Below are 14,753 nucleotides of genomic sequence, written 5' to 3' on the forward strand. Positions count from 1 at the left end.
CAACGTGGCTGTGTATAAACTTTGCCTGGAGAATGACACAGGCCAGTAAGTTCTTTCTCACACTCCATGGAGACACAGAAGGCCAAGGAAATTAGAAGGTATGAATGGATTAGTACCCATTTTATAGGTGGAGAGACGGGAAAATAAGAGCAGCTAAACATCAGTGTGAATTTTACTGTGCTTTGCTCTGCTGGTCAATTCATATTCTTTTATATATTGTTATTCCTAAAATGAGAGCATTCAATTCTGTTGCTAAGTACTCAAATGTTTGGAACAGTAACAATCACACTTTCTGCAAACCTAGAGGAACAGTGGAAGTTATACACATCAGCCACCTTAAATACATTTATGGCATTACTGGGGTATTAAAAGTCCATAAAAGGTATTAACTATGAATCAGCAGAAGAATATGTCAAAATTTCCCAGGAGCATTTACAAAAATTTGTGCAATCTATTTGTTTCTGTAAAAGCTCCTTTCCCCCTTTCCCCATTCCCCTAGTGACACAACAAAATCAAAACATGCAGAAATTAGAAAGATTACACCATGCATTTCATCTCCACCATCCCAGTTAGGATATTGGATCTTAAAGACAAGGGAAATGAGGTCACATGTCAATTTATCAAGGTCTTTTTCAGACTTTTGTTATTAGGTGGATTGGATTTTTGTTAAAGGAACTGAAAACCACCACAGTCACACAACATCACACAGCTATTTACCCCCAAACAAAGACAGAACCAAGGCCTTGCCCATCACTTGCTTTGTTGATCGCGTTGCCTGTCGCACTGTGATCGAGATAGCCTAGAGAGCAGCCAGGTTTCCAGCAGCTCTGACTGGTCAAGCTGTCGACGTCTTCAGGAGCCATTCATCCAAAAATCATTTAAATTGGAATCCTAATGGCTATAAGCTTTTGAAATGCAGCTTGGTCCCAGTTTTTTTTTTTTCTTGTACCATTACTTTGACACGTAGAGCCATTGGTAGCAGCTCAGGAGTTACACAACCAGTGTGTATTATCATTATTATTATTATTAGCAAGTTACTAAAGCTTAGTGCTGCTAATGCTCTAGTAGATTACAAACATTCTGGACTGGTTTTATGCAGACAAGCAGGTACTTGTGAATGGCACAATAATTAGACATTCCCACTTCTGCACGTGGCCTGGACAATTCAAAAGCAGCCGAATTATTATGCAACAAACTAAATTTTGCCACCATTTGCTAGAACTTCTTGTACCTGCCAAGTATACGTTATGACACCTCACACCGTTATACCTCACATATTGACCTAGGAAGATCTAAGTGTCAACTTGCTATGAATATGGGAAGGATTGGTTAACTGCCTTTAAGCAATCTAAATCTCTAGAGTGCCGACACTAGACCACTGAAACAGGGAAAGAATCACAGCTCACATTCCACTTCAGTCATATCTCTTTTATCCTGTCCCTAACGACCTGTAGCCTCACAGCCTAGTTTATAAGAGGAAACGTCTGCCTTGCACTATTATCCAGTGGAAGTAAAAATCAGTGACACTGCTTCTTCACAATTAGGATAAACCTAAGCCATCAAACCTCACTATTTGTAGAAGATAACAAAAATGTTGCATTAAAGAGGGACGAGGCTGAAGATTATCCAAACACTGCCAGCACAGCTACTATAACACAGGTAGTGAAATAACCAACCAGTGATTCACCAAGGAAAGCTCAATTAATCAATCACCAGCACTGCTGATCACCAATGGCCAACAGATCGCACTCAAGGACAGCCCTTTGCACATCTTTTTGGCCAGTGACAGTTACGGAACTGCAAACTCTCTGCTCTTCAACCTGCTGCATCCCTGTCTGAGACACACAAAGCCTTTGTGACCAGCAATAAGGAATTACACAGACCACAGTAACTTACCTCAACAACTCACATAAACTACTCAGAACTACCTGTTACCTAAACCGATGCTGAAAGTAGCACGTTTTCTGCAGCAATACCAGCGAGATGTGAAAATATTATTAATTTTGGGGAACCTATAACTGCTAATCCGAAGTAAAACAGACCAGTTTCAAAACAGCAGCCACTGCACAGCTACTTAATGTGTTTTTATGGGAAATAACATGTAATTCAGTGCTGCAATTTGCAACCCTGTAGTTTTAAAAGATAACTGCCAACTTTAATCACACAATCAGACCTGTAACTTCCACTTAAAACCCTACTGATTGTAAAAGGGCTATGAAAAGCTTTTCTGATGCTCTTTCAGGTTTTATTTCCTTTTCATGTGTTATCTACAATTAACAGAAAACAAGCAAAATAAATCTGAATCATAAACAGCTATGCGAAGAATGTGTCATGAAAATAGAGAAAAAACAGGAGCTAAACAAACTTTAATGGAAACATGCATCGGGCATGCAGAGACAACGCAACGGAGGACAAACATTAATAGCAAACTGTACTGTTACAACAAAACAGTTATCACGTACATGAATACAGTTTTCTTAATCGTGACTGAGAAGTTAGTTGCAAGTGCTTTAGTGGCTAAAGACTACTCTTGAGATACTGAAATCAGGACTGTAACATGCAACAAGACAGCTGGTGACAATGACCGGAGACATCCCTTTGATTTTCACAGTGCTTGAAGCAACATTATATTCAGTTCATCAACTTAAGCCTCTGCACCTCAGCTAAAATAAAAGAGACGTATTTGCCTTTTTCAGATGCAAATGGATGACAGCCTATATATTGTTCTGGCGTAAGTACCGTTTCAATGTTTTAAGCCAGTACTATAGGCTATAATAAATAGGTGAAATCTTAAACTTCTAGTGCCTAAAATGATGACCTTAATAGATGAATGAATTAATTTTTCTTCATGACAAAAGTGTAATTTTTATATATAAAGTGTACTAATACAAGTAAAAAAGGGTGTCTATATAAATTACTTTTATATACTACTTTTTAGCCAGAATACATCTGATGGCTTCCCAGATGGTGGAGTCTGAAGCTACAGCTATACTGCTCTGAGAACTGTCATACTCTTACAGGCACAGAGAGCCAACACTGGTGTAGGTAGTCACCAGATCATCTGCATAAATTTATATCGAATTTTAAAAAGCATTAAGAAGCTATATGTTGTTATCCTGACAAAAGAAAAAAAAAACATGCATCATGAAGTGGAAAGACAAGTTACAGCAAAAGTACCATTACTGAAGCACATCTTTTCAATCACCTTTCTCACTTTCCAAGCTCAGCCAATACAGAACGATTCAGTTGCACTGCTCAGTTAGTTGTCAGAAGTCGAAATTCTGATCAACAGCAGCATATCTTGCTCCTCAAATCAGACATAATACAGCTGCGTACATCTGATGTATTGCAACACAAGATCCAACGAACTGAGCTACAAAGCTCTCATGAAAGACTGAAGTGCAGATGGCGAAGATTAACATGAAAATGCATTATGTATCATGGTAATAAAATAAATTTAAAAAAAGAAGCAAACAGGGGATGTATAAGGCTGTGGTAACCAGCAAGATGATGATGATGATCTGGGATGTGCTCATAGGCCACCTCACATTCCTTGCCACAACTATATCTAATTTCATAAACATTAGAATGTACAACAGACAGCTCACTTCATAATTTAATATTAAAGATGAACTGAAAGGCTTTATTTAAAGAAAGAAAAAGGTAGAACTGCTTAGTATCCTAGAGCATTGACAGAGAGTGTGTGCGCAGACCTAAAAGTAACTGGGATGGGCTATTTGGAAGATAAACTTCTGCTGAAAGGCATTTCCCCCCAGAGTCCTAGACTGGGACCTGCATCTCCTTTGCAGTACTGGTAAGAGCTCTAACATCCACAGATCTGAGCCTGCCAGGAGCCTTTCCTGCACTCAGTATGACCTCAAAGAGTGAGGTTCAAAAACAGAAGAAAAAGAAGTGTCATTTTTGTCACCACTCAAAGCATTAATTGAAACAAGGAGGCTTTGCAGGAAGGTAAGCCGGTTTTCAACTACCGTGTTAACTTTATATACATATTTACTGGCATTTTTATGGCTGCACATTAAGATTATTGGCATGCATCCTGACTCCATTGGGACATCCCCTATCAAGAAGGCATGAATAAGGCATGGACCGTTCAGCTTGCATCTATACAAAATAAAGAGCTGGGATCTTAGACCGATGTAAGTTCTTTAGTTTTTAAGGCAAAGTATCACAACCTCTCTCTAAGGGTCCACACCCTACTCTCATTTATACCACTGGCTCTCCAGTGTCAGTAAATCAAATTGTTGTAGTGTAAATTGGACAGGACCAAGGCAAAACGGGGCCCCAAAATAGCTATTCAGCAAGATCACAATTCTTCATGAAGACTAAATACCAAGATAAATCTAAATACTAGTTTTTAATGTTTTATTTCATGTTTATTTATCTCTGCAGTCAATGAGTCCATTCTGCATGGAATGTTATACAACTAACCTTAAGGCTTTTATTTGTTGATAGTTACAACTCCCCCCTCCCTCCCAGCATTTACTGCCAAGCTCACTTGCATGTATTATCTTTGGCCTTGTAAATAACTCGCTTGCTAATGCAGCTGATTTAATAACGTTGCCGTGCTGAAACCTGTTAGTATAACTCGATGCGTCATACCTGTCAGGTTCTAGTTCTCTTCTTCATTATGATGTAATCTCATTAAATCTCAATTACTCATATAAAGGACGATTTAGCTGGAAAATCTTAATACTATTAGCAACATGAAAATCTCACAGTAAATAACATGAAATAAATGTGTCACCTTAAAAGCAACTGAGTGTCAGTGGGGAGACTGAAATAAACAAGGATTAAAGTGAAGCAAATATATCTCCAAGGAGCTGCTAATTAAATAAAAGTCAACTGATGGGAAGGAAGAGAAAAGCAGCAGGGAAATCTGAAGCCAAAAGATTAAACCAGTACCAGTAAACCATACTGAAAAAAGGTGTCTTTTGCTGCAAATGATTCTGTATGTCACAGTCCAGACCATGATCGGTCATTGGCTGTCCGTCTGCTAATAAAGTTTTTGTAGTTTTGGTAGGTTTGGGAGCGGTAACTAACCCGTGGAGATTCCTGGTCTGATGGCAAACCATTTTGGGAAACCTGTTCTCCTTTTGTCCCATCCCTGTTGGAAGAGAGGAGAAAGAAAAGAAATTGTATTAAGTTCTTGAAATTCACCCATCTCTTTCACCAAAATGAGATTTTCCTACTGAATATTCGCACACCTCAGAAATTCAAGCAAGTTCTTAAAATCCTCAGGCCCAACTAAATAAATCCAACGTTAAGTGAGATCAAAACAGACTGTCCAGACAGTCACCTTACAAGTAAGCCTACGTCCATCACATAAGTTACTTTATAAATGTTAATGTTCCATGGATGTGGCTTGAAATCTTATCTGTAATTGACGCTCATCAAACAAGAAAGCCAAGATTGTTCAGAAATTTTAACTCATAACACAGGGGGTGTAAAAACATCACTCTTTCTTTAAGGCCAGGTACACCTCAGCAGTTGTAACACTGTGTCGTGATGAAAAATTGGAACATTCAACTTAGCAGTGAATTGAGGTGCCTGGGAAAGGTCCTGTCCCCATAAACCACCAAGTCTCCTAAAAAGGGTAACATTCTAAAACCACACAACCTTCAGACTCTCCCTTTACAATGCATCTTCAGCCCGAGCATTCTGTCTGAAGAAACTGCATGAAGTGCGCAGTTGAGCTTCCCGCATCCTGAGCTTACCATTGCTGCTGGGAGTCTGCATCCTCCGCAACCTTTGGGCTGGGCTCCGGCGTGGGCGGCTGTCTCTTCCTCTCCTCTTCCTCTTGTTGTCGACGTACTTCCAGCAGTTCCAACTGAGAAATGAAACATTTGTATGTATTTAAAAGCACTGCATATTTTTCAGGGGCATTTCTAGAAACTGAAAATAACTCTGCGCGTTTTTCTGAAACATTACTGAAATTAAAGTTAACTGGAGTAAAATTCGAAGGCATCAGTCTTTAAATGTATTAATCAGGCAAAGTTTGTTGCACTGAATTTGTCAGTAAAGGCATACAGTATCAGACCCTTTAACATCAAGTGGAGTGGCTGGGCAGCACCTCACTGTCCGCGTTTCTTTTCTAATTCATTCTATTAGAACAAAAAGCAGAGAAACAAGAAAGCAGCCCAAGCTATTAAAATACTGAAAAGTGACATCCTCTTGTCTGCTTGCCATACATAGACATAAAGTGTTCCACATCCAAATCCCTGAAATTAACCATCTAAATAAAACTAGCCTGATTTTTGAAGATGTTGAGAAACTCCAATTCATTTTGTCTGCAGCTGTAATGCTTAGTGCATGTGAAAAATCAAGCCACTTCAATTTTAGCATCTAAAGTAAAATTATTCTCCAAAGATGATAACATGCTCTCCAAGCATTAATTACTGACACTGCAGCTGTGCTCAAAATGTTGGTTTTGGGGTTTTTTTTGGCTTATTATGTCTTTCTAGGGGACAATGCGGCCTTGTACTGGAGCAGTCAAAACACAACAAACATTTTTGTTGGTCCCCCCTCCCCACCACTGTCTCCTCACACTGTCATCTTTAACCAAAAAATCATTTCGAGTGTTTGGATCTGGGTCTTCTTCAGAATCGCCCTTCCCTTTTAGCAGTACAGCCTGTATGGCAGAGGGCTGGAGGAAACTGCTCTACTCTCAAATTTCCTTCTGGGCCATCACTCCTGGGCCTGAGACAGCTCTTGCAGACTACTAAGGTCATTTATCGTTTAAGTTTTTTCCTTACAGGTTGTCGAGTCCGAATTAACCAGAGAGGGTCTGATTATTGTTGGGAACACGAAACTTCAGGCTCTGGGTGACCGGCCAAGGCTGATCAACAAACAGAGATTAGGTTGGTGATGCTGGGAGTTATTCCGAACAATCAGCTGGCACCAAAATGAAGGGGAATGGCCAAGAGAGGTGATTCTCTCCTATAGCACTCACCGTGGTCAGTCTTTCCAGTGCTGCAAATCTCTCATCCCAAGTAGCTGCGGATTTTTCAAATGCTTCATGTCGCTTAATTAATTTTTCCACTTCATCAACACTTTGACCTATTTCACGACTAGATAGGTAGGGCTCCTGTCCCAGCAGCCAGGCCTCAGCCACACTTGCATCTCTTGAAAACTGGTGTACCTCCAAAACTGAGCAAAGAATGTACAGATATGGGTGCCATTAGTGTCAGAAAGAGCATCATGAAGTCATCAGACATCTTCTGAATTTACTTAAATATGGCTCAGGATAAAAAGTAAATGTATTTGGCTAAGTATTTTCCTTTAAGTAAACTCACTGAAATTAATCCTTTAAAAGACAGAAATTTATCCTGTTGGCTTTGCTTTGAGGAAAAATAAAAATTAAGGCCTACCTTCACTTCTTCTACAGACTACTTCATTTTGCAAGTTCAGTGTTTCCTTTTTGTTCTAATCTGCCCAAACCTACTAACTTCAGAGTCAAAAGCCTGTTATCTGCTGGTTCTCTTCCTTGGACTGCCCTGTCTACAGAACAGCCAGGCTGTAGGCAAGCAGTATTTCTGTACTTTATGCTTGTGCTACAGTTCCAGGTTTCCTTCCTTCTCTCTTCACAGCTGAAAAAAAAGCCTCCCACTGGTTTTGTGAATGGGATTGAGCAATTTTGGTGAATAATAAGGTCCAAATACCTAAACTAAGGGACGACTGCCCATGCTACTGTATTTCTTTAAAGCCTGCTGAGGCTCAGAATAAATGAAGAACATGTACACAGCAGGTCAGAACCCCACAAAACGACTACGCTGCACCATATATTTTGGGATTCCGGACAACCGTCTGCTGCAAAGGCTTCAGTCCATATAGGAGATGCGGATCACCTTGTTAAGAGTATCAGAACTGGGCTGCTGTTGCTGGTGTAAAATTTGCAATGCCACAATGTTTAAAAGTACACCTTTTGTCAGTAAACTGCTCATCAACATCCTAGCCTCCCAGATAACGCAGGCATGTTACCTGCGTAAGGTAGCAGCGCTTTACTTCTCCCTATTTTTCAGTAGTGCATACTTTGTAGAAACACAGTTGGAATGCGACACCTGCAAAGTATGGTGGATCTATTTCACCTAGCTCCAGATTAGTTCATATAGAGTAAGACCTTTGGTGCAGGTTTCTTAGTGTCAAATTCTCCGTTATGTTAAAATCAACAGGTGTGAATCTTACAGTTATTACAGTACAAACACACTTTCAAGCAGTGTTAGTACAAAAGTAAGGAGCTGCAGGTTTTTTCAAGGCTCGGAAAGACACAGTGAAGAGTTAGATATGGCCCTGCCCAAAGGAAATCCAAGGACGTCCTTACTCAGTCTCAGCCACTCCCATCTGTCTTCCCATTTGTCAATCATTTCTTTTCTCTTTTCTGTCAGCTGCAGCAGCTTTTCCTTGATCTGGATTGAAGAGGAGAATGCAGAACTGTTACACAAGCACCAGGTTCACCCCACCACACCACGTAAGCCATTAGCACCAGCAAAAGGCACTGATGAAATACATTCTGCTATGGTCAGGAAGTGGCTTAAATGTGAATACAACAGCTGTTTTTCTCATCAAAGTATAAATAAATATGACATTTGCATTAAAATACCAATTTGCATAAGCAGTATCTGTTAAAAACTACAACACCAAGAGTATTTGATAAAAAGAGTATAATGGACAAACAAATCTAAATGGTGCAAACATGTATTAGATCTTCTGCCCTTTTTCTAGCAAATAATGCAAAATGTGCTGCTCATGATTGTTACAAAAAGCCTGCAGCCACCCACGCTAACACCACTGATGTGCCAGCATAAGCCTCATGTTATTCTCAGGGTGAATACTGGCTACCAAAACCTCCCAGTGCCTGAGCAAATGCTTCTCCAAGGATACTCCACAGCACTCCTGTGTAATGCAGACACAGAAAACAGCAGCTCCCTGAGCGGGCAGTATCTTACGACATTTGGCTATCCTCCCTCCACCAAAGGGAGGCAGGAAGAAACACGGGTTAAGCCTCTATCCTCTGGCCTAGACAAATCAGAAAATAAATCAAGGCCTCAGGCAGTTGGCTAAGTTTTTCTCTTGATATTCCCTGGATTTACTCTCTATGAGACAAACTTTTCCTGCTCCTTCCCCCAGCTGGCCTCTTCACAGCATTCCAGTTCCCCTGTACAAAATTCAGGCTGTCTCATGGTTGCCTCTGCTCTTGCTTAGAGAAGTCACCTTTCCAAACACAGCCATCCCAGAGCTTTCTCTCTGCAGAACTCAATGCAACAGTTTCTTGGCATTTCCTGGACTGAAAACGGTACTTTAAATTGAGGTGCCATCTCTGCTACCCAACATGAACTCACAGAGTTAAATGATACACTCATTTCACAACAGCAAATAAGTGCAACAGTCCCTGATGTAATGCATGTCATTGTAAATATGCAGCTTATTAATCTGTAGATTGCACAATGCCAAGATTCTCCAGCTGAAACAAAATCTGTAGGCCAGCTGCACTGCGGTTGTTACGCATTCAGTAAGCACAGTACCTCCTCTGATGCATAGTGTTTTCTTGCCAGAAGAGATTTGCCGAGCTCAATGCAGGTAGTAAAGCTGTCATTTCGGGCATCAATTTCTGCTTTGATACCCTGGTGATTGTTCATTAGCAGTTCAACAGATGAAACATCCCTAAAATGATCAATCCATGGTTCAGAAACACATATTCCAGATTCAACAGTTGTTATATTTTCAAACAAGTAAGCTAACCCACAACTGTATGATAAAAAAAATTAATTCCTAGATTGTCTTTGTAGTTCAGGAAGCAAGATTGCTAGCAGCCTTTCCTTAGGAATGGCACCAGGCTGGTCTGAATCAGAGATCAAATGAACAAGCATGTGAGGCTTAATCCCTTTGAACACAATTTTACATGGCAATTACTTCAGTGGCCCCCAGCCTCTGCTGGGCAGCAATACACAAAAGCAACCTGCTGCACCGCCATCGGATTTTTGACAGCCTCTCTCTGAATTTCTGGCTGAGTGATACTGAGTCTTACAGATGTTCCTCAACTGACCTGCAGCCTTATCTTCAGATGGAGAAGAGATACTTCACATTACCTTGGCTTTTCTTGGGCTTCTATCTGTCGGATAACATCTTCCATCCAAAGCATGAGATCGCGAACCATGCTGAAGAATCGGAATTTGTCTCCTGTATCCACCAGTCTAACCCTGCGGCCCTCGCAGGCATCCAACAGGGCCTTCCACGCTTCTAGGACCTCGTTTTCCCTCTTCTGGATGTCATCAGCTTTGTCTCCAGCATAGGCAGCCTGAAGGCGCGCAGCATCCTCCTGCAGCTGTCTCACCTGGTGTGTTTTTATAAGAGAGAAATGGATCAGTGTTTGGATACCTCTGAGTCACAAATATGGGGATGTTTTAGCTGCTAATTCATCATTCGAATGGCTTTCTAAAGTCATTGCAAAAATACTTGGTCTGTCAATACTAAAACGGTTTGTTCTGTTATTAAGTCACTATACCCCTATGAGAATATTTCTTAGGGAAGACTGTTGGGTCAAGGGGCACTCAAAATAGCAAAGATTTGCCACTGCCTAAGCCTCCTGTAAAAGTGGGTGTCAATACAAAGTGACTTAAATGCCAGGGGAAATGGGGACCATTTTCTTCATCAAATTTTCTTCCTCTCACACAAGTGACAACGCTGCTCAGGAACTCCTGTATCAAAACTACTACTCTAGCTGACAGATCATTTTTCAAAAACATAGATAATGACTTCAAAGAGAAGAAAATATGGAAATTCAAAGATCCTTCTACAATTAGAAATCTCTTTTCCTTTGAAACACTGTCTTGAGACATCAAAGGCTAATTCTTGACTGTTTCACATATTTTTTGAGCCAGGAAACATTCTATTAGCTGTTGTCTAATAATTTTATCTTTTTTTATTTTTTTTAAATGTATTTTGAACATCAATTTAAACAGCCTTCCAGCTACAAGCACAGAGATCATGACACTCCCATAATCATCCATCTTGGTGCTCTAGCTGTTTCAGTCAAAAACTATCCTAAGTGCCTTCACCACAGTTCTGCGCTATGATTACATATTCCTTCATTTAGGTATCGATTATAACTACCTTTTTGAGAGACTGGGGTTGGTGTTTCGTGAATGTCTCCCATTTTATGTACAAAATCTACAGCTTCTGAAAGTAAAACACTTGGAAAATCAAATGCTTGCTATATCCCCTTTATTCTATTGTAAACAACTATGGAAATTGCAACATAATCAAGAATTGGCAGGCAGCTTGGCTATAAAAGCTATCTTTTCCGACCTACGGGGATAAATGCAGTCAGTCGTAATTCCTCCATTCCTTAAGTAACTTGTTCCTTTCCAAAATTCACATTCTGGCAGCTGAATGTTGTTTTCTGGTTTAGAATCCCCTGTGTGCTCTATGAGCAGCTGTCGCCTTCTATTTAACATACCTTGGCTTCAAAAGATTCAGAATTAGATCAAGTTTGGCTGGTTTTAAAAATCTTAGCCTAGACTACGTACTTCAAATCTCTTCAGACTGCTGTTAGAAAACATCATCCAAAGCAATATTGAAGACAGAATGCCCAGATTCATAACCAAGTCAGAAAGTCTCTATGTAGGACTTCAGACTTCCTTTGCCTCTCAGAAAGGAAAAATAAAAAGTGCCTAGCAGAAGAAGGTTTGGTCAGGGCTTTTTAGTGATTTTTAAACAAAAAAAAACCCAACCAGTCTTACACATCCCTTCATATTTGCCCCTGTCCTCCAAGTATCCTTTGGAGTATTGATTCTGCCATGGGACAGGATAGTTGTGTCTTGCGTTCACTGAGGTGAACATGGCATAAGGAGCAGGCAAATTGAAGGTGGCTTCCAGCACAACTAATACAACACCCAAGAAGAATGTTAAGGACAGAAAAATCTGAAACCTGTATTTCATATTATCTCTGGTATATTAAAAATCCTTTACAGATTTAGTATCTGTTCAATGTCTTTCAGAAATGGACTAAGCAGACAATATGTTAAGTCAAATGAACTCTTTTTTCTTTGAATGTAAGCTATTTTCCAGTCATATGAGCCACACAGTGTACTGCTGGTGCTGCTGCTCGTAATCAGAAAAAGGACCTCCGAGGAGTTGAAGCATGTTGCCCTCGTGCCTCTCCATCCACCTTCTCTTCCTACGCACACGGCAAGCTGAGACTGTCAGGAGCTGCTTTACTTTAAATCAATACAGAAGTTCTCTGCCTTTATGATTTCCTCTTCAACCAAGGACAGGAAATGGAGTAACGTTAAACAATTACCTACGTGTTCAGAAATCTGTGTACTTATTGATTTCTATTTTAGATAAACTAATTAACCTAATGCAATGACAACGAAGCAGAAAGACAGGTAAGAAAATGACGCAGGCGAAGTTGTTCCCACAGAAATACACTTGGAAAGCAGCTGGCAGCACTCTGTCTCCCAGCCACAAAGGGGCCAAAAGCAGCAGCAGAACTCTGCAGGTTCCTATACCCACAGACCACTGTCTGTTCGCTTGCTACAAACCTGGGTGCCGAGCGCCTGGATGTCATGCTCAAATGTTGTGTGCATTCTCTGTAGTGTTTCCACTGTGTTTTGGTCTCTACCAAGCTCTTCAGGCAGTTTCTTATGTTTGTCTTGAATACGTCCTAAGATCTCCTTGGCATCGTGGTAAAATTTGTGCAGTTCGTAAGAGGCTGCTAGAATTTGTGTTCTCGTGTCAATGAGCTCCAGGAGATCAGCCCAGGCCTCATTGAGTCCGTCCTTCCACTCTGCAATTGTCGCAGCATCTGAATGTCCAGAGTTGATGAGTTCATCCGCCATGTGGTTAACAGTATCAACACGCTCCTGTCCAATGTTTCCAGTGTCTCGGGCAAATTCTCGGAATCGCTCCTGTAGCATCTGAAATACAGAGAAAGAGACTCATGCAGCACTGTAATTACAAACTGATCTGAGCAAACCAAGCAAGCCAGCCACCCATTTATATTAACCATCTACTGTGTGCAGCATCCTGAAAAGGAAGTTCAACCTGCAGCTACGTCCAAAGAACTTACCGTTACGTGTTCGTAGTCCTGTCCCAGCTCGTGGGATCCTGCCACTACCTCCCTTTCAGCAATCCATTGCTCCAGGTCATCCACCTCGCGGTTAAGCTGGAATAGCCTGTGTCTCTCATCCAGCTTGCCTCTTCTCTCTTCAGCTAGATCCTTCAGGCCTGCATATAGCTTATCCACTTTGGACTGGCGCATGCTGATACGCTCGCTGAAAAAAACAAAGAGCACTGAGTCCTCATCATCTTTTATAAACAAATGAAAAAAAACTACAAGGAATAAAAATCACTGGGGGTATTTAATCCACAGAATGCATGTCTGCTGCATGCACAAGTTTGAATCGGACACACTGGACCAATCCTCTGCTGGCACAGTTGACCGCATGAGCTGGAAAACTTATCTCCCCTGTACGTATAACCCTGCTAGCTTTACAGGGTGAAGCTGAGAATCAAGCTCTCCGTTTGTTTGACCACAGATCACACCAGAGTCTTCTCCCAAAAATACAGGCAGGATCTGAGCTGCTGAGGCAAGTAGCATTTCATTTTCATTTAAATGCTACTTCAAAGTTCAGAAGCACTCATGGGTTTCTTACTCCCTAAAGCTCAGCGTTTCCAGAAGTGATTAATATTTCTACTTGCTGTACCTTTTGCCTGTATTTTTTCTCAGCCATATAGCCCTGTCAAATTGCCTTCCCTCTGCCTTGTAAAGTTGATTATGTTATTCCAGTACTCAGTCAGCTCAGCTAGGAAATCCATTCTCATCAGAAATTATCACGACCACAAGAGAGTGCTTTTGAGTTAAATAACAATCTTCCACCAGAGGCAGAGAGCCTCTTTCCTAAGATAGTCCTGTCTTCCTATCTGTGAAGGCAGAGCAGCTGAATACATCGGCCTCAGTCAAATCAGCCTTGCAGTCAAAGCCAATGGAGAATTCTGTTTGCTTAGCTGCAGCTCTTACAGCAAACCAGTTCCTAAGCTTCCTGAATTCTCCCACAGGGAAAGCCATTTACGAAAGTTGAGACAAATTTACCAAAATTAAGATGTTAATGTGCTCATGTTTAAAGCATCAGATTCCAGTCTGTGATTCTACCAGATTCTTAAAGAGGGGAGGCAGACCTTAGGGAGCACTGTGCTAAGAGAGAAGGAGAAATGACTGTGACCCTATGGGCTGGACATAGAAGTCGGTTGAAAGACTGAATACGGACCCTTGTCTCTCAGGATTGCTACACCTCCGTAAGGGAGGCCTTGACCCCGTTAGCCTGTATAAAGGGTGCAGCAGACATTTATTGAAGGTGTCCCGTACTATCCAGAAATCAGCAGCTGCACATACTGACCCTGTTCAGGACCCTGTCTCTGGCCAAATCAGGGTGGCCCAACATGCTGCCTGAACTGAGGCTGAACTCCTCTTCCTCTGCACACTCTTTGGAGCTACTTATTCTTTGCTGTAGTCTTTGTGTGTCAGAATGACTCATTGAAGGGACTGAACTCTTAAGAGAACTCATGATGTCATTAAAAAGGGCAATACCTTTCTGGGTGATTATCTGCCACCAAAGTTCTGCTGGTCTTTGAAAGCTGGTGCACAGTTTCAGCATAGTCTTCTACAGCTTGTTCCAAAATCTGGTGTTTCTTCAGCATGGACACCGCACTCTGTTCATCCTGTAGCAGTGACAGAA

At 41.1% G+C, this 14,753-nt stretch overlaps 1 protein-coding gene across 1 annotated transcript in view; it reads right to left on the reverse strand.

Moving 5' to 3' along the window:
• The window catches only part of SPTBN1 (spectrin, beta, non-erythrocytic 1), a 48,125-nt gene that overhangs the window by 5,593 nt on the left and 27,779 nt on the right, over positions 1-14,753 (reverse strand). The window contains exons 20-28 of the mRNA XM_009705227.1: positions 14,606-14,736; positions 13,088-13,292; positions 12,561-12,935; positions 10,104-10,348; positions 9,540-9,678; positions 8,339-8,423; positions 6,971-7,167; positions 5,736-5,848; positions 5,062-5,125 (exon numbers count right to left, since the gene is read on the reverse strand). Coding sequence (XP_009703529.1) covers positions 5,062-5,125; positions 5,736-5,848; positions 6,971-7,167; positions 8,339-8,423; positions 9,540-9,678; positions 10,104-10,348; positions 12,561-12,935; positions 13,088-13,292; positions 14,606-14,736 — 1,554 coding nt within the window. The remainder of the gene's footprint in view (positions 1-5,061; positions 5,126-5,735; positions 5,849-6,970; positions 7,168-8,338; positions 8,424-9,539; positions 9,679-10,103; positions 10,349-12,560; positions 12,936-13,087; positions 13,293-14,605; positions 14,737-14,753) is intronic.

This window comes from Cariama cristata, unplaced genomic scaffold, assembly GCF_000690535.1.
Source record: "Cariama cristata isolate BGI_N322 unplaced genomic scaffold, ASM69053v1 scaffold18198, whole genome shotgun sequence".
In the NCBI taxonomy this organism is placed as follows: domain Eukaryota; kingdom Metazoa; phylum Chordata; class Aves; order Cariamiformes; family Cariamidae; genus Cariama; species Cariama cristata.